Source organism: Staurois parvus, unplaced genomic scaffold, assembly GCF_062004578.1.
Source record: "Staurois parvus isolate SC_StPar_1 unplaced genomic scaffold, SC_StPar_1.0 ptg001116l, whole genome shotgun sequence".
NCBI classification, from domain to species: domain Eukaryota; kingdom Metazoa; phylum Chordata; class Amphibia; order Anura; family Ranidae; genus Staurois; species Staurois parvus.
Genome location: NW_028318912.1, coordinates 317,334 through 337,425, shown reverse-complemented (window position 1 = coordinate 337,425; position 20,092 = coordinate 317,334). Strand labels below are relative to the sequence as shown.

The following is a 20,092-nucleotide window of genomic DNA, read 5'->3' as shown; positions in this document are numbered from 1 at the left end:
CGCTTAAGGCGGTCTTCATGCCTGGGGCCAGTAGGTGGGCTCCTGATCCTGTGATCTCTATGACTGGCTGTCACAGTGGTCACATGATCTGGAGCCCATCCTGTCAGCTCCCATTCGTGAATAGTGACGGGGATCAGTCAGTGACAGCACAGCCAGTGTCGGGGGCCCCGAGTGAGCGCATTCTCAGCTGCACGCACATATCTGTGCAGCAGACAGAAAGGAGTTAATGACAAGGCCAAATCCCTAACCGGCTATAGTAGAGCAAACAAAGACGGTACCACAAGGAACCTTGAATTCTTTGCTCCTCCCATGAACTTCCTATTGAAGCCATGTCTCTGCACTTCCTGTTTCCCTGATTATTGGGATCTCTCTGGCTGATATCTTCTTATTTTGCTGTCAATTTATGCAATTTATATTGTACATTCACATCAGTCCCTAACCCTCAAGGGGCGTACAATCTAAGGTCCCTAACCCTCAAGGGGCGTACAATCTAAGGTCCCTAACCCTCAAGGGGTGTACAATCTAAGGTCCCTAACCCTCAAGGGGCGTACAATCTAAGGTCCCTAACCCTCAAGGGGTGTACAATCTAAGGTCCCTAACCCTCAAGGGGTGTACAATCTAAGGTCCCTAACCCTCAAGGGGCGTACAATCTAAGGTCCCTAACTCACATTCATATACTAGGGCCAATTTAGACGGGAGCCAATTAACTGACCAGTGTGTCTTTGGAGTGTGGCAGGAAACCGGAGGAAACCCATGTAGGCACAGGAAGAACATGCAAACTCCAGGCAGGTGGTGCCACGGTTGGGATTCAAACCAACGTCTCTAGTACTGCCAGGTAGAAGTGCTAACCATTTAGCCACTGTGCTGCCCCTTGCACCTTTGTGTACCTGCAGCTGTCCTTATCTTCACTACCACTCGTTACTGACCTTGGGCTTGTTTCATGACTACGCTTCCGCTTGATCCCAACCTGCAAATACTTGCTACCAACCTTTGGCTTGTTTACTGACTATACTTCTGCTTGATCCCTACCTGTTATGTCTTCTACTGGACCCCAGTTTTCTCACCTCCTGCAATCCTGGATATCGTGACCTGGTACTAACATGTAGCAAAACCCATCTCCACCATCAGGAGCTCTGGTGAATACTGGTTAGTGCTTAGACCAGCAATGGGCAAACTACGGCCCGGCGGACCTTTTGATCCGGCCTGCGGAGCTAGGCTCCTCTCACAGTCCGCCCTGAAGACCGGTGTAGCATGAAAATCTGTCTCCTATGAGGATCTGTCCCCCTCGACGTATCTGTGCATGTGCCGGAGATCGCCGATCGGCTGCTAATGCCTGAAACTGGCACATGCGCAGATACGTCGAGGGGGACAGATCCTCATAGGAGACAGATTTTCATGCTACACCGGAACGGCGCGGGAACACGGCGAGAGGAACGCGCGGAGCAAAGGTAAGTGAATTGACACAGGGGGGACTTGGGGACTTAATATGGGGGATGAATTAATATGGGGAATGAATTACTATAGGGGGGGGGTGAATTACTATATGGGGAATGAATTACTATATGGGGATGAATTACTATATGGGGGATGAATTACTATGGGGGATGAATTACTATATGGGGGATGAATTACTATGGGGGGGATGAATTACTATATGGGGGATGAATTACTATGGGGGGGATGAATTACTATATGGGGGATGAATTACTATATGGGGGATGAATTACTATGGGGGATGAATTACTATATGGGGGATGAATTACTATGGGGGATGAATTACTATATGGGGAATGAATCACTATATGGGGGATGAATTACTATGGGGGATGAATCACTATATGGGGGATGAATCACTATGGGGGGGATGAATTACTATATGGGGGATGAATTACTATATGGGGGATGAATTACTATGGGGGATGAATTACTATGGGGGATGAATTACTATATGGGGGATGAATTACTATATGGGGGATGAATTACTATGTGAGGGATGAATTACTATATGGGGGATGAATTACTATGGGGGATGAATTACTATATGGGGGATGAATTACTATGGGGGATGAATTACTATATGGGGGATGAATTACTATATGGGGGATGAATTACTGTATGGGGGATGAATTACTATGGGGGATGAATTACTATATGGGGGATGAATTACTATATGGGGGATGAATTACTATGGGGGATGAATTACTATATGGGGGATGAATTACTATATGGGGGATGAATTACTATGTGAGGGATGAATTACTATGGGGGATGAATTACTATATGGGGGATGAATTACTATGGGGGATGAATTACTATATGGGGGATGAATTACTATATGGGGGATGAATTACTATGGGGGATGAATTACTATGGGGGATGAATTACTATGGGGGATGAATTACTATATGGGGGATGAATTACTATATGAGGGATGAATTACTATGGGGGATGAATTACTATGGGGGATGAATTACTATATGGGGGATGAATTACTATGGGGGATGAATTACTATATGGGGGATGAATTACTATGGGGGATGAATTACTATGGGGGGATGAATTACTATATGGGGGATGAATTACTATGGGGGATGAATTACTATATGGGGGATTAATTACTATGCTTACTATGGGGGAATATTACTATACTTACTATGGATGACACATACACATCATTCATCTACTCTTGGTCCGGCCCCCGGGTCCAATATATGAACCCATTGCGGCCCTCAAGTCAAAAAGTTTGCCCACCCCTGGCTTAGACTCTGCACCTCAGGTGAGCCCACATCATCCACCAGGGTGACCTGCTTGTACACTTATCCGGCTGGTCGGTGGGAGCCTCTCTGAAAAGCTAAAGCTACTGGTCTCCAAGCCTCACCCCTGACCAAGACACCTTCCCCCTTAAAGGTGCAGGGACACACCAGAAGCCCTGCAGCTGAAAGCTTTCAATGTGTCCTCCACAAACCTAACAAAAATGGCAACTATCCCAATTTATAACTAATTTTTAAAAAAAAAGGTGCATATGGGGGAGCTTTGCACAAAGCAAACAAAAAAAGCAAGTTTGGGGTGGTTGCCATTTTCTCAGTTGACACTACCCATCTCCAACATCAGGAGCTCTGGTGAATACTGGTTAGTTCTTAGACTCCGCACCTCAGGTGAGCCCACATCATCCACCAGGGTGACCTGCTTGTACACTTATCCGGCTGGTCGGTGGGAGCCTCTCTAAAAAGCTAAAGCTACTGGTCTCCAAGCCTGACCCCTGACCAAGACATCTTCCCCCTTAAAGGTGCAGGGACACACTAAAAGCCCTGCAGCTGAACACTTTCAATGTGTCCCCCACAAACCTAACAAAAATGACAACCATCCTAATTTATAACTCATTTTTAAAAAAAGGTGCATATGGGGGGGCTTGGCACAAAGCAAACAAAACAAGTTTGGGGTGGTTGCCATTTTCCCAGTTGACACTACCCATCTCCACCATCAGGAGCTCTGGTGAATACTGGTTAGTGCTTAGACTCCGCACCTCAGGTGAGCCCACATCATCCACCAGGGTGACCTGCTTGTACACTTATCTGGCTGGTTGGTGGGAGCCTCTCTAAAAAGCTAAAGCTACTGGTCTCCAAGCCTGACCCCTGACCAAGACACCCTTACCCCTTAAAGGTGCAGGGACACACCAGAAGCCCTGCAGCTGAAAGCTTTCAATGTGTCCCCCACAAACCTAACAAAAATGGCAACCATCCCAATTTATAACTATTGTATAAAGAAAGGTGCATATGGGAGGGCTTTGCACAAAGCAAACAAAACAAAGCAAGTTTGGGGTGGTTGCCATTTTCTCAGTTGACACTACAGGAAATGGCATAACATCCCTCAAAAGTGAGGGAAAGTCCCCTCTTGGACATGTACTGGAACAAGGGTTCTGACTGGAAGATTTATCATCACTTCTTGTTTTAGTGAAAAATGTAACCATACCACCACTATCTTGCCCTGTGGACAATGACCACCAAGACTAATAGGGTGGATTGCCTCAGCGGGGACAGCAATAGTAACCTTGGAAGCATGAATAATTAGCAGCGATAGACCCAACAATTAGAGGTGGTGGCTTCTACACGCCTAAGGATCTCCACAGTTAACTTGGTTTGTGATACGACTAAATGGATCTGCAAGCACTGCACGATGTTAGTCCAGATACAGATTTGGTCCAATGTAAGATTAGATAGAAGAATATATGAAAGGCCAACATGCTTTGGGGGCCAGAACCCATCCTCATCACCCTATACCCTATCCTCCCGCCCTGATGAAGGAGTGAGCTCTGACCCCATGTTGGCCCTTTCATATAGTCTTCTACTTGATCTTACATTGGAATAAATCTGTATTTGGACTATTAACCAGCGGCATGGCGCTTCAATCCCAGATTTCTCATTTAGCAACAATAACCTGGAAGGGGGGTTTTATAACACTGCTACAATGTATCTAAACTAGAAAATAAGAGCTTTCACTGGAGATCCTCTTTATTAGTCATACTGATCTTTGTGGTCCAGCTCTAACCTGAGTGTAGATTGCTTAGACCCTGTACAGCACAGCCAGTCATTTTCTGGATGCCACCAATGATTGACGTGCCACACGCTGGGAAACACCGTTCCCAGACATCCTACACTCATTTCCAGAGTGCTTTCTCTTCTAAAATCGCCTCTGTACAAAATAGATAACCTTAAGGCAATATTATTTCTTCCTTGTGTGCGAAGTAGTTTCCGTTTCGGTGAAAGGTCAATGGTGGATAGTCAGTGTGTCCATATCTAATCTGCTTTATTCAAGTGTCCCCTGTCTTTGTGTGAAAGTGGGACTGATAGATGTCCAGGTCATGCTTCCTGGTCAATTCCAGAGATTTCTGGGGATTTTCTCTTACACACTTGGCACAATGACAATGCGTGAGTTACAGTTCTTTAGAATCATATCTAAGGAAGACCTCATCCAAAGGAAAGGGAAACTTTCCAAATAAATATTGGAATTTCCCTTCTGGCAATCTGAGAAGATCTAAATTCTTGGCTGGAGTTCTGTATTTCTGCCTATGGACATTGTAGGACTGTTACCAGACACTTTGTCTTCTGTACCTCTGACCAGGGTATAAGAGAGGCTTCGTGATTGGCTCTTAATGGCATCAAGAGCACGAGTCTCTACCCCCTCCTTTTGTCCTGCTAGAACACTATCCCTCCTGCTGAAACCAAACCTCCCGCCATATTGTGCACCACTAAATGCCATAGGCCGCAACACACATTCCTGGCCTTTATATCCCAAGGAAGCTATGCCCACACACACGAGTAGAATCGCTGCACTTTACTGATGGAATTCAGGGAATGGCATAAAAGTTACATCTCATTGATATACATTCTGGGTCATTTGACAATATACAGGCAATCACATTTATTGGATGGTCTGTAGTATTCACATGTGAAAGCATATGCAGAAATTTAAGCAGCCATCTCCCTCTAACAGACTCTCCTTCCACCCTGGGTCATTAGTACTCACAGGGCTGCTTTCTCTGTAGACACCTCCTCCATAGGTACACCTCTCCCAGGACTCTCCAGGGGAATAACCTCACTTATGGAACTCTTGGTCTGGTCTAAAGGCCTTTTGCAACCCGCCATAGCCCTCACCTCCAGAAGGGTCAGGAAGTCTACAGCCGGCTCTCCTGAGTGCAAGTCTACTCTTCCCCGGCCTTCAGCCCTCTCCAGGGCTTCTACATTCTGGTTAAATCTTAGCAGGTATGCAGTGTCCAGCTCCCATACCCCATCTGTCTAAGGCTCCTCCCAACCTGGCTTATATCTGGGCACTGACTCACCCAACACAGCACTGTAGGAGGACTCTACCTAAAAGGGGCCTAGCACCTGATGACACTACCTGCTGTAACCAGACGCTATTCTAGACCAGCGCCACCTAGTGGCAAACTAGCTAACTGCACCTGCCTACAAGATACTAGCAACAGGTCTGTCTTAAACTGTCTGCATGGTGCTATAGAACAGAGGACAGAAAACCTGCATGGGTGATAGACAAATCACAGACTGTAACCACAAGAGCTAGAGAGAAGTGCAGAGATCTACAATGGAAGGAAAGTAAGGGGGCCTTAAAGTGGGCTCCAGCCAGGAAGGGTTTTCTTAGTTATTGATGTATCAGTCTGTATCCCAAGGGGCATAACTACAGATTATGGATGAGCTAAAGAGATCTGAAGATATCCACAATGGAAGGAAAGTAAGGGGGCCTTAAAGTGGACCCCAGCCAGGAAGGGTTTTCCTAGTGATTGACGTATCAGTCTGTATCCCAAGGGGCATACCTACAGATTATGGATGAGCTAAAGAGAAGTGCAGAGACCTACAATGGAAGGAAAGTAAGGGGGCCTTAAAGTGGGCCCCAGCCAGGAAGGGTTTTCCTAGTGATTGACGTATCAGTCTGTATCCCAAGGGGCATAACTACAGATTATGGATGAGCTAAAGAGAAGTGCAGAGATCTACAATGGAAGGAAAGTAAGGGGGCCTTAAAGTGGGCCCCAGCCAGGAAGGGTTTTCCTAGTGATTGACGTATCAGTCTGTATCCCAAGGGGCATAACTACAGATTATGGATGAGCTAAAGAGAAGTGCAGAGATCTACAATGGAAGGAAAGTAAGGGGGCCTTAAAGTGGGCCCCAGCCAGGAAGGGTTTTCCTAGTGATTGACGTATCAGTCTGTATCCCAAGGCGCATAACTACAGATTAGGGATGAGCTTAAGGCTTGTGACTTGTGTGTGGACAGAATCTTGACTGGTCATTCACATCGGAACATTTACCTGATAACATTATGTATATTGCAGCATGACTATCACTGTTATACAGGACAACTGTGTGGGGGTTCCCCCATATTTCATACCAGGCCCTTAGGTCTGGTAGGAACTTTAAGGGGGACCTCAAGCAAAAAAAAAAAAAAAACACAGCGAGAGGTCCCCCTCAAATTGTATACGTGGCCCTGCAGGTCTAGTAGGGATTTTAAGAAGGAGCCCTATGCAAATATAAAGAAAAAAAATGAGGTCCCACTAAAAATCTTTACCAGACCCTTATCCAAGCATGCAGCCTGGAAAGGGGGGGAACAAGCGTGTGCCCCCCACTCCTGAACCATACCAAACCACATGCCCTCAACATAAGGTGTGAGCACCTTGCCAGGGGGCCACCCAGAAAAACACCTTGTCCCCATGTTGCTGAAAAAAAGGGCTTCTTCCCTACAACCCTGGGGCATCAGATATCACGATTGATATGGCTCTGCATTACTTGATGTAATTGACGATGAATTTACATCATGGTGCATTTTTTTTCTTTTTTTACAGAAACTTATCAAAAACTGTGTCTGCCTTTCATTTTCACTTCACTTTTCATTAATGAGCAGTTGTACTGTATACCCCTTACTTACTTACATGGGGGGGGGGTCTTTTCCACTGGTAGAGGATTCATGTCCAGCACCTCACCCCATCTCATCTTGGATCACTGCTTGCATCAGGGCTGACAGGAGGACAGAAAGCTATGTACAGCAACCTGCTGGCCCCTCCCACCAACCATGCTTTTCCTGTATTGCAAAGACAAGCACAGAGGCCTAGTGAGAACATCACTGGGTCTACAACAAGGTTTGTAATGAACACAGAAAAGTTTTATTAAAATGCCATTTTGATTCAGGGAATGAATCAAATTGCCATTGTGGAGCCAAGAAGGAACCCCCTCCCAAAGTACATCTGGCCATTGCCCAAGGGTTTGTTGTCTTTCTTTCGGAGGAAAACCGATGAAGTTCTTGAGATGTTGTTTCAGCCTTGTTGTTGACTTTGTACATCCGTATTCTTTAGATTGGATCTGATGGGCAGATTAGCATGGCACCGCTCAATGTTGGGATGTTTAGTCACAGCTCATTAATAAGCACAGATGGTTAGATGGACAGGAATCCCTGGTCTCCAAGCAGGAAAGAGATGGCCAAGACAATGGGAAACAGCATGGCATAAGGAGGCGTCATCAGGCTCCATGATCTCCATCGGAGTCTAGGAATATTTTGTTGTGTAACAAGCTAGTCTGTATTCCCGCGTCTCTAAAGTAAACAGGATCATTGTTATGAACGCCATCGAGACTGTCCAGATTTGTCATGTGTTTTGCATACGATGGTAGATGTCTGTTTACAATGTCCTGATTAAAGCTCCCATGGCTCCAGGAAGTGGAGGGAAAGCCATTCATAATAGCTTCTAAAGAAAGCCGGCAATATACCGCACTCAAAGCCACAAGCAGAGGCGATGCTGTTTTTGCTCTTTGTAGGTTTCCCATCTACTAATTGTACTTTGCAAATCAGTTTCTCCACTTTGTGAAGAAAAATTCAGTTTGATAGATAATGTATATACAATTGCTACACAAGCCTTTATAGTGATTCTAGGATGATGGTCCCTCCAGGTGTCTGAATGTACATGAGGCACTAACCCCCTATAGAGCGGCTGGATTGTATGGGCCTTCCTAGCAGTTCTATTGGTGTTCTATTGGTGTTCTGGCCCAAGGCACTCACCAACCCACCAGTAGAAACAGAATGACTGATATTCATTCTGTCAGTCTTTTCCTGTAGGATTTATTAGCCAGGCGAGAGAGGGTTAAGGATTGTATGATACCTAAAATAGCAGCAATAGCAACAAAGTACTCAATGTTCAACTGACTTCAGCCCCTCTCACAGGCCATGAGTGTGCCTTAGTCAAAATTGGCAGTGGACTGTGAAAACGTTTCTTAAATAGTTATAGTTCTGTCTTTCAGGCCTTAGCATTGGTGAAAACCTAATCCTTGGGACTTGGCTCTGAACTGATTCCCTCCCCGGACAGCAGGCCTTGAAGGATATGGCTGGATCCCTCACATTGGCATCCTCTTCAGGCAAAGCCTGTGTCATTGCAGGGGTCAGGCTCGAAGACCAGTAGCTATGGCATTAGAGAGGCACCTTCCAACAAGCTGGCTAAGTAAAGCAGAGGAGATGCTGTTTTTGCTCTTTGTAGGTTTCCCATCTACTAATTGTACTTGATAGATAATGTATATACAATTGCTACACAAGCCTTTATAATGATTCTAGGATGATGGTCCCTCCAGGTGTCTGAATGTACATGAGGCACTAACCCCCTATAGAGCGGCTGGATTGTATGGGCCTTCCTAGCAGTTCTATTGGTGTTCTATTGGTGTTATGGCCCAAGGCACTCTTCAACCCACCAGTAGGAACAGAATGACTGATATTCATTCTGTCAGTCTTTTCCTGTATTATTATTATTATACAGGACTTATATAGCGCCAACAGTTTGCTCAGCGCTTTACATTATGGAGGGAGACAATAAGGTAACAATACAGTTCAATACAAGAGGGATTAAAGGGCCCTGCTCCTTGGAGCTTACAATCTAGGAGGGAGGGGATAGTGGTACAAGAGGTAATTAGCTGTGGGGGATGGAGTGGTAGGAGGAGTAGTGGATTCCAGTATTAGCTGGGGGCAGGATAGGCTTCCCTGAAGAGATGGGTTTTCGGAGTGCGCCTAAAGGTGAGCAGAATAGGCGATAGCCTGATAGATTGGGGTAGGAAGTTCCAGAGGATGGGGGAAGCCCTGGAGAAGTCCTGGAGACGAGCATGGGAGGAGGAGACAAGGGAGCTAGAGAGTAGGAGGTCATGCGAGGAGCGGAGAGTACAGTTTGGGTGGTATTTAGAGACAAGGTCGGTGATGTAATTAGGGGCAGTGTTATGAACGGCTTTATACGTCAGTGTTAGCGTTTTGAATTTTATCCATTGAGCAATTGGAAGCCAGTGGAGGGATTGGCAGAGAGGGGTGGAGGACACTGAATGGAAGCCAGTGGAGGGATTGGCAGAGAGGGGTGGAGGACACTGAATGGAGGCCAGTGGAGGGATTGGCAGAGAGGGGTGGCAGATATTGAGCAGTTAGTAAGATGGATGAGTTTGGTAGCAGCATTCATGATGGACTGTAGTGGGGATAGCCTGTGGTGAGGCAGGCCAGTGAGGAGGGAGTTACAGTAGTGAAGGCGTGATATAATGAGGGAGTGAATAAGTTGCTTAGTGGTTTCCGGGGTTAGGAACGGTCGTATCTTGGAGATGTTACGGAGGTGAAATCTACATGAGTTTGTCAGCGATTGGACCTGGGGCTGAAAGGACAGATTGGAGTCTAGGATTACACCTAGTACCCTGGCGTGGGGCTGATGGTAGTGTTGTTGATCTTGATGTAGAAGTCGGGGGGGGGCATGGGCTGGGGGGAATACTAGAAGCTCAGTTTTGAAAAGGTAGAGTTTGAGGAAGTGGAGTGACATCCAGTCCGATATGTCACTTAGTAGGCTGGTGATGCGATTGGAGACTGCGGGGGTGAGGTGAGGGGTAGATAGATTTGTGTGTTGTCGGCATAGAGATGGTAGTTGAAGCCATGGGAGTTTATCAATTGGCCAAGGGAGGAGGTGTAGATGGAGAAGAGGAGGGGTCCAAGGATTTATTGGCCAGGGGAGAGAGGGTTAAGGATTGCATGATACCTAAAATAGCAACAAAGTACTCAATGTTCAACTGACTTCAGCCCCTCTCACAAACTATTATTGTGCCATAAGTCAAAATCGGCAGTGGGCTGTGGAAACGTTTTCTGGAGTTGCTCCTCTTAAATAGTTATATTTCTGTCTTTCAGGCCTTAGCATTGGCCAAAACCTAATCCTTGGGACTTGGCTCTGAACCGGTTCCCTCCTGGGGCAGCAGGCCTTGAAGGATATGGCTGGATCCCTCACATTGGCATCCTCTTCAGGCAAAGCCTGTATCATTGTCAGGGGTCAGGCTCGAAGATCAGTAGCTATAGCATTAGAGAGGCACCTTCCGACAAGCTGGCTAAGTACAGCAGCAGGTCAACCTGACTGATGACAGTGGCTCAAAGTGCGGGGTCTACCACTAAGTGGCATTCAGCAGAGCTCCTGATGGTGGAGATGGGTTTTGTTCCATGTTAGTACCAGGTTGCAGTCCTCAGGATTGCCCAACCAAGAGGTGAGAAAGCAGATATATCAGGAAATAAGAAGCCAAAAGGTCAGTAACAAGTAGTTACGGGCTGGGATTAAGCAGAAGCGAGGTCAAGGAACAAGCCAAAGGTAGGAAATGAGTGGTAGCAGAGATATGGACAGCAGGAGGAGTGACAAGAGAGGAATATTGGCTGGAGAGAGTTGCACAATAAGCTGGCAATCAGGAAGTGCAAATGCATGGCTAAAATAGGAAGTTAGCAAGATCATTCAATGAATTGTCTAGGTACTGTCCAGCATCCCAGGTAGCTCAGCAAGAGACATCACCAGACACAGCAGAAGCCACAGGTTCACACCCAGGTCCTTACAGCCTGGGAGGGAAGTGCTCTTCTGGAAGAGCTCCCGAATATTTATCACTTTCCCCAGCCAAATCACTGGCAATAATTCTCCTGGTGATTTGTCAGAGTGAAATAAATATTCACGACCCATAACATTGTATCTTCGTTCTCTATCTATTGGAAAGCACTCTGTAGGAGCAAGCAAAAGTAAACAATGGCCTAGGCCACCCCTGCTACAAGTTTTTATCCAGCACCAGTGGTTTTCCCCAATGTGCACAGATCGAGGATTAAGGTCAGTGGAAACTGCCTATGGTCCCTGCTTCTGATGTAAGGGGAGACTTTGATGGGGATCCTAATGTAACGGGGACTCTGATGGGGACCTTGATGTAAGGAAGGACTCTATAAGCCTTGATTCCCTGGATTCCACATCCTTCTGCTCCCATATTTTGCTTCCTATCACTCTCAGAGGACTGCAGGATTTGAAGAAGAAACCCCGCCAAGACTCTCTCAGTTCTGCTGATTGTGCGGAAGCTTTGTGCAGCAAAAAGAAAAAGGTGGCAAAATATTTAGCAAATCAACCCCAAAGTGAGCTTAGATGCACAATATTGGGAAAGTAGATTGGGCAGAAGAGGGGTTATCATTCTGTTTTAGCATAAAGGTAAATTCAGACGTCACAATCTAATTGTAACATCTCCTTTGGATCCACCATCCATTTTGTAGTGCCAAGGCCCGCTTGATCTGGATACAAATCAAAATGCATTTTGTAGGGTAGGCCCTCGGGTTTTGTTGCTATAAGTGTACAATCAGATTGCAGCCTAAGTGGTCAAGCTTTGGACCACTAGACTTTTTTTCAAGGGTTTTGATGGTAGCATTAAAGGGGAATTTTCATTCTTGTTAGAAAGGGAGATTTTTCCTCACCTTCAGTTCTAGAGACATAATGAGAAATTGGGTACAATCCCTGATTGGGACCATTGGATGTTATTTAGCCTCCATGTGCCATGCTACAGAGCCCGCGTTGGGTTATAAATGGAAAATAAAGGCTTTAGTTAAATAATTCAGGTCCACTTTAAGTCGATCACATTTACATGTGTTGCTTTAACAAAATTAAAATGTTAAATATTTCATTTTGCTTCAGGTTGCAAGGCCATCCAGGCGGCTGGTTTTTCCGCTCCTGGCTCTTATGTAACTGTTCCTGTCCATCTGCTGGGAAGTGGCACCATGGAAAGAGGAGACAGGGGGTCGTCTCGAAGGCAGGAAAAAACTAGCTGGCAAAATAGGAAGTTCCTCGGCAAACACTTGGCGTCATCTCGCTTGGCTTCTTAGGAGCCAGGGATCTGCTGGGCCTTTTGTTTTGAGACGTCATCCATTTTTTGTATTTCCTTGTTTTTACTTTAAACTGGAAGTGTTGTAAACAAGATGAATGAGTCAGGGCTAAACCGCACAGGAGGCCTTCAATCACTTTTCATTAACTGTTTCTTCCTATGGGTGTATATGTTTTGTTAGATGGACCATTTTACTTTTCAGCAGGGGGGATGGGTTTGGGTAATTATTTGTGTTGGGGATTAGGTTGGGGGGTAAAACTCCCTTTGGTGGTTAGGTTGAGTATTAGGATTTGGTGAGTGTTAAATAGGTCAAAGTGAAGTGGACCTACTGACTGATATATACTATATGATCATGGGTTTGTAGGCACATGACCATCACACTTCTAGGAGCTCGTTGGACATCTGAAACCATGGAAATTATTATGGAATTGCCCTCGTGGCTATAACAGCTTCCACACTTCTTGGAAGGCTTTTCACTGCAGGCTCTCACCTTGTGACTTGCTGCAAACTTACATTCTATCATCTGATTGCAGGGGAAGGGGAGACTGAGGAAATGCTTACCCCTGACTGCAGCAGACAGATGACATCAACTCAGCCTAGGCAAAGTCACTGGACTGGAGCTCAGAGTGACATGTCACATGTTCCTCCCCATATCTAGTGATACTGGGATTTTAATGAGCTCCAACACTAGACTGGAGAAGCATGGAGGGGTTAGAAAAAATTCTGTTTGCTGGCTGCTATTCGTTACTCAGTCTAGTCTACTCCTTTAAACAATTTGGAATGCCCGGGGAGGGGAAGGACTGGTGATCATGTGACCACTGTGATTGGCTATAACAGTAGTCACATGATCAGAAGCTGTCCCACTGGCTAGCAATCTGTAGCCCGGACCGAGAGCTGTCTGTGACACCTTGGTCTGCGGTGACAGCGTGCAGTGAGCCACCTAGCAACGCATATGTGCAGCATGTGAGCATTAAAGCCCATCCTTTTGCCGACACACATATGTGTCAGGTGGTCGTAAATGGGTTAAAGAAGACCTATATTGTGGATGCTGTGGTCAAAAAAGGAAAACCGATGACAGACTATTTATTAGTAGTGCATGCGGTCTCCCTGCAGCTTATATTTTCCCCATTACCAACTTATCATTTGTTTTGCAGTGTGTCTCTGCTTAGAAGTGGCCATGGTAAAAGCAGGGCTTTGCTTCCTCATTACAGAGCTACCCACCTGATGAATGGGGATCTGATGACTGGTGGGGTAATGATGTTGAAACAGCAGGAGAGGTTGAGGGAAGCATGTTTTATTCTGAAGTGTGTCTCTGTTTAGAGGTGGCCATCTTGGTAAAGACAGGGTTTTGCTTCCTCAAGTCAGAGCTACCCTCCTGATGACTGGGGAGCTGATGACTGGTGAATTGATAACTGATGGGGAAATGATGAAAAAACAGTAAAAGAGGTTGGAGGAAGTACAGATCTATAGAATGAATGAAACAGAAGCAGAGGGAGCCTTACATTGCAGGTCTTAAGATACAGGTTTCTCTCCAGCAAGGAGAACAGTCAGCAGTACAGTAATGGCATCACCAAATCTCCTAAGAGAAGCAGCATTGCCTTAGATCACAGGTGTCAAACTGGTGGCCCTCCAGCTGTTACCAAACTACCAGTCCCATGAGGCATTGCAAGAATGACAGTTACAAGCATGACTCCCAAAGGTAGAGACATGATGGGACTGGTAGTTTGGCAACAGCTGGAGGGCCACCAGTTTGACATCCCTGCCTTAGATGATCTCACACTACAGATATACAACTATGAGTCTACAGAAAAGGGGTGCCTAGGCACAGGAAGTGCACTGCTGTTTTTCAAGAAGAATTAAAGGCAAAAGGTGGAGTCTCATGGGTACGGCTTAGGGACAAATAACATTTCTAGATTTTCCCCTAGCACATTATGAAGTTGGAGACATTTACAAGAAATTTAGGATCTACACTTGGAAAAAACGAACCCACCAGTCTCCCAGCATTTACCATATTTGCATTTTGTCTTTGAAATACACCACAGAGGCACGAGAAAAATATATTTATTTGACCCAGAAAAGATAAATATATAGAAATATTTTCGTTCTTAACTTAATATCAAATATAAACTATCTTCATACCTCTGTCACCTTGTTTTCAGCTGTGAATAATCAAACATTAAAAAAAACACAAGTCATGTCCATCGAGTCCTTGTCCTGGCGGGGTGGAGTGGAGTAATGGTGAGAAATGATGTTTGTCCATGTAGCCCATCATCTGAGCTTAACACTACTGCAAATGGAAATAACAACAGTCCTATATTTTCCTTGTAAAAAGTTCTTGTAAACACTGTAGAATTGTTTTAAAGTCCTTGCGGCAAAAGTCTTTGGTTCTCTATCCGGATATATTGTTTCGGCCTAATGGAAATTAACAAAATAAAATTGTGTATTATTTCTCAATCAAAACCAAGTCTAATCATCTCTTTAAAGTAGTCAGTCTATACCTGAAAAAGAGGAGGGCTGGAACCCTTGCCTGGTTTTTATTGCCGTATCCTCATTAGGAAGCGTTCCCCTAAAACGTGTCATGAAAGACATATATGCCACTGATGATCTCCTAAAACGCTAGTATCCTGGTTTTAATTTCTAAGTATTTTTTTTTATTTTCTTCTGAGTTGCTTCTAAGACTAAGAACAAGAATAGTTGAAACCAGGGTCCCCACACTTTCTAAATAAAGGGCCAGTTCACTGTTTCTCAGACTGTTGGTGGACGAGACTGTGGTCTGTGTATTAAAAATAATGCCCTGGCATAGGTGGTCAATGGGAGTAAAAAATACATTGATACCAAGTGATTAATGGGAATAAAAAAGTCCAAGGGCAAGTGGCCATTAGGAGTAATACATGCTATGGCTTCAGTGGTAGATAGCAGGAATGAAGCCCCATTATTGGTGGTCAGAGGTATGAAAATATCCCCATCATTGGTGGTTACAGATGTAAATGCAACTCCATCATTTGTGGCCCATGGGAGAAATATAGCCCCATCATTGGTAGTAAAGCCCCATTATTGGTGATCAGTGAAAAGAATGCAGACCCATCATTGGTGGCAAGGGGACAGAATCAAGCCCAATCATTGGTAGTTAATGTAAGGAATGTAGCCCCGTCATTGATGGTCAGTGGAAGGAATGTAGCCCTATCATTGGTGGCAAGTGGATGGAATCTAACCTAATCACTGATGGTCTGTAAAACAAAGGTAGCCCCATCACTGGTGGTCAACAAGAGGAATATAGCCCCATTATTGGCAGTCAGTGGAAGGAATGTAACCTCATCAATGATGGTCAATGAGAAGAATGTAGCCCCATCATTGGTGTTCAGTGGAAGGAATATAGCCTCATCAATGGTGGTCAGTGGAAGGAATGTAGCCCCACCACTGGTGGTCAGTGGAAGGAATGTAGCCCCATCAATGGTAGTCAGTGGAAGGAACATTGGTGGCAAGTGGATGGAATATAACCTAATCACTGATGGTCAGTAAAAGAAAGGTAGCCCCATCATTGGGGGTCAATGAGAGGAATGTAGCCCCATTATTAGCAGTCAGTGGAAGGAATGTAACCTCATCACTGATGGTCAATGAGAAGAATGCAGCCCCATCATTGGTGTTCAGTGGAAGGAATGTAGCCCCATCAATGGTGTTCAGTGGAAGGAATGTAGCCCCATCAATGGTGTTCAGTGGAAGGAATGTAGCCCCATCAATGGTGATCAACAAGAGCAATGTAGCCCCATCACTAGTTATCACAGTAAGAAATGGAGCCTCATCATTGGTGGCCAGTGGAGGGAATATAGCCCCATCATTGGTGTTCAGTGGAAGGAATGTAGCCCCATCAATGGTGGCAAGTAATTAGAATCTAGCCCAGTCATTGGTGGTTGTGGAAGGAATGTAGCCCCATCAATGGTGGTCAACGAGAATAATGTAGCCCCATCACTGGTGGTCAGTGGAAGGAATTCAGCCCCATCACCGGTGGTCAGTGGAAGGAATTCAGCCCCATAACTGGTGGTCAGTGGAAGGAATTCAGCCCCATAACTGGTGGTCAGTGGAAGGAATTCAGCGCCATAACTGGTGGCCAGTGGAAGGAATGTGACCCCATCATTGGTGGTCAGTAGTACTTACCTTGCAGGCTCCATATTCTGCTCTACATATTGTGGTGATATCATTGCCAGGACCCTACTGGCATCATCGTGCAGGAGACCTGATAGTCCTTACATCAAACTGTCAGGTACAAAGGCATTCTGCAGTCCACAGCCTGACACCTGCTGCCACTCTGAGATTAGCAATCCCCAACTTTTGACTTGCAAAGAAAAAACTTCTGCTATTTTCAGGGCATGCAGTGACAAAGGTGAGTATTTAATGTCCTCTCTTACAGGTATGGCTTGCTTCAATTTGTATACCAAATGGGAGTTGTATACCAAATAATCGTAGTTCACTGTATACAACAGAAGAAAGAAGTGTGACCCCTGTATACTGTGACACAGATAATACTCTGCTATTATCAGGGGAGAAAGGGAAGTTCTGCTCTGGACACAATTCCTAAAATATGTTACAAAGGGATAGAAGACAGGATGGGACCTCATGTATGGCAAACCAGGCTGAGAGTGACTCTGCACATCTCACCAGGAAATCTGATAATAGTGACCTATTGTTCATAGTATGCACCCTATAGGGGCCCATAGATAACAGTGAACTAAATTCTGACTCTCCCCCCCCCCCCCCCCCCTCCGTGTTTCTGTATTATCATTTAGGATTTAATTCTGCTCCTACCATTTATTGTAAGAAAATCATCTATTATCCATGATTAGGAAATTCATTATTGTATGATGTTCACTTTATGCAACAAAGTATAAAACTATGTAACTATAAAGTACAAAGATTAATAGGCTGAAGAAGATTTGCAGTCACCAAACCCTTGGCTGAGTGTGGTAAATGGAGAATATTAAAGTGTAACATCTGATATTTCCTTAACTAAAATATGTCAATGTTTAACCACTTCTCTCGTACCCACAGCACATATACTGCAGGCGGGCGGTCACAGCTACGTCACCCAGCCTGTGCTGGACTAGGGGCAGCACCTCACTACTGTGACCAGTGGATTACTGTTACCAGTAACCGGGTATTATGTGATCATTCTGATTGGTCATAGCGATCACATGGTCACAATGCAAACAAAATAGTCATGAATGGTTTGCATTCAGTAGATTTAACTTAGTGTTGTGAAGCTGTGATTGGCTGACAGCTATCACATGGTACCTGGCTACCTGTACCATCCTATCAACTGTAGCCAATCACAGCATGCCCACAGTAACTAAGCTGTCATAAATGTTAAACCACTCATGACAGCTAAAACTTTTATGAGTGAATTTCACTTTTATAAGCTATAAAAATCCATGATTCCCCCCCGATTCCCCCCTGTGTAATGCAGTGTCACTATGGCAACAGTGAACCACTCTGATGAAGCTCCAAGGATCAGGGCCCTCCTATCCCTCTTGTATTGAACTGTATTGTTGCTGTATTGTCTCCCGTTATATTGTAAAGCGCTGAGCAAACTGTTGGCGCCAAATAAATCCTTTAGTATAATAATAATAACTATTGCTGTTTGTGTCTCTGTTGAGCGAAGGTCCCAACTCTAGGTAACTATGCTACTTTGTATCTCTCTATCTTCCGTCTGAGCGATGTTTATAAACAATATTACTTTTTATCTCTATCTCCCATCTGATCATTGATTATAAACATTTTCTTTGTATCTCTTGTTCTTGTACCTCAACAATGTTTATAAACAATGTTACTTTGTATCTCTCTATCTCTCGTCTGATCAATGTTAATAAACAATGTTAATTTGTATCTCTATCTCCCGTCTGATCAATGTTAATAAACAATGTTAATTTGTATCTCTATCTCCCGTCTGATTGATGTCTATAAACAATGTTACTTTGTATCTCTCTTTCACCCATCTGATCGATGTCTATAAACAATGTTACTTTGTATCTCTCTATCACCCATCTGATCGATGTCTATAAACAATGTTACTTTGTATCTCTCTATCACCCATCTGATCAATGTTTATAAACAATGTTACTTTGTACCTCTTGATCTTGCGCCTCAACAATATTTATAATCAATGTTACTTTGTATTTCTCTATCTCTCATCTGATCGAGGTTTATAAACAATGTTACTTTGTATCTCTCTATCTCCCATCTGATCGATGTTTATAAACAATGTTACTTTGTATCTCTCTATCTCCCATCTGATCAATGTTCATAAACAATGTTACTTTGTATCTCTCTATCCCCACCTGATCAATGTTCATAAACAATGTTACTAGGTATCTCTTGATCTTGCACCTCAACAATGTTTATAAACACTGTGTGAGAATGGCTGTTTTTAGCATAGCAACTCCCAGCTTTCATTTTGACAGGAATTGCTGGCAAGTGAGAGGAGGGAGTGGTCATGAGGCAGAAGGACAAGACGTGCTACACATGCCCCATTTTCTTTGATTACGTTTTGGGGTGTGTGGTGTAGCATGTCCAATATCCACAGCTGGTTAAAAAAAAAATGGTGTACATGAAATAAATAGGTTGGGGAGGATCAAACAGAGGAACAGGAGTCCAAATGGGTGTTCCCAGCCAATGGAAGTCCTCCGATCACTTTGGAGGATCATGAAGGATCTACTTGCTGGTCCATATTTCTAACACTTTATGCCATTCTACAGATCAGCAGGTTTATGGTTCTATGGACGCAAAAGGGGGTTTTGTTTATCTCCATGAATGTGTTTTCTAACCTATGTAACTTTGTTTTTGTCATCAGTCCACCAGCAGAAGGATGAAAATGGGTACCAGATCTAGTCTACGGTTACGAAACATTTCTGACCTTCACGACGGCTCTGTCCAGGATGTTCTTCATGGTCCGCACTTTGCTGGAATACTTCTGTAGCGGGAGCTCCAACTGACATTCCGAGATGAACTTTGTAATCTTCGGGGCAGCGCTGAGAAGTAAGGAAAGTCCTTCCAGAACTTCATCCCTCTGCTGAGACATCTACAGGTATAAAATCTGGTCAGTTCACATATATCAGAGGAGAAAAGAGAAATCTACAAGCCCTAATACACTTTTCCTGGGATACACTGGCGGTGGCTTCAATAAGCACCCAAATGAGTTGCGAGGTCACTGGGTTCTGTTTTCTTGGAAGTTCAAACTTCCAGCTGTTGGTGATGATTCGATTGACTTTGAAGTGGTTACGTCAGATGCCTTCCTGTCACCGCGTGGTTGTCATCGAAGGAAGTGCTGATCGACCTCATAACACCAAGCAACGTACGAGGTCGATGTCCTAACATGTGTGATTCTTCCAGACAGCAGTCCTGCCTGCCCGGTGTGGGGGATTCGGGAGTCATTTCTGTATTAC

General features: G+C 44.6%; 1 protein-coding gene across 2 annotated transcripts in view; it reads right to left on the bottom strand.

Moving 5' to 3' along the window:
- Positions 1-14,703: 14,703 nt before the first annotated feature.
- The window catches only part of EPO (erythropoietin), a 68,736-nt gene continuing 63,347 nt past the window's right edge, over positions 14,704-20,092 (bottom strand). For both annotated transcript variants that reach the window (XM_089658969.1, XM_089658970.1), the window contains exons 4-5: positions 19,564-19,728; positions 14,704-15,071 (exon numbers count right to left, since the gene is read on the bottom strand). In XM_089658969.1, the coding sequence (XP_089515095.1) occupies positions 14,928-15,071; positions 19,564-19,728 (309 nt within the window). In that variant the 3' untranslated portion in view covers positions 14,704-14,927. The remainder of the gene's footprint in view (positions 15,072-19,563; positions 19,729-20,092) is intronic.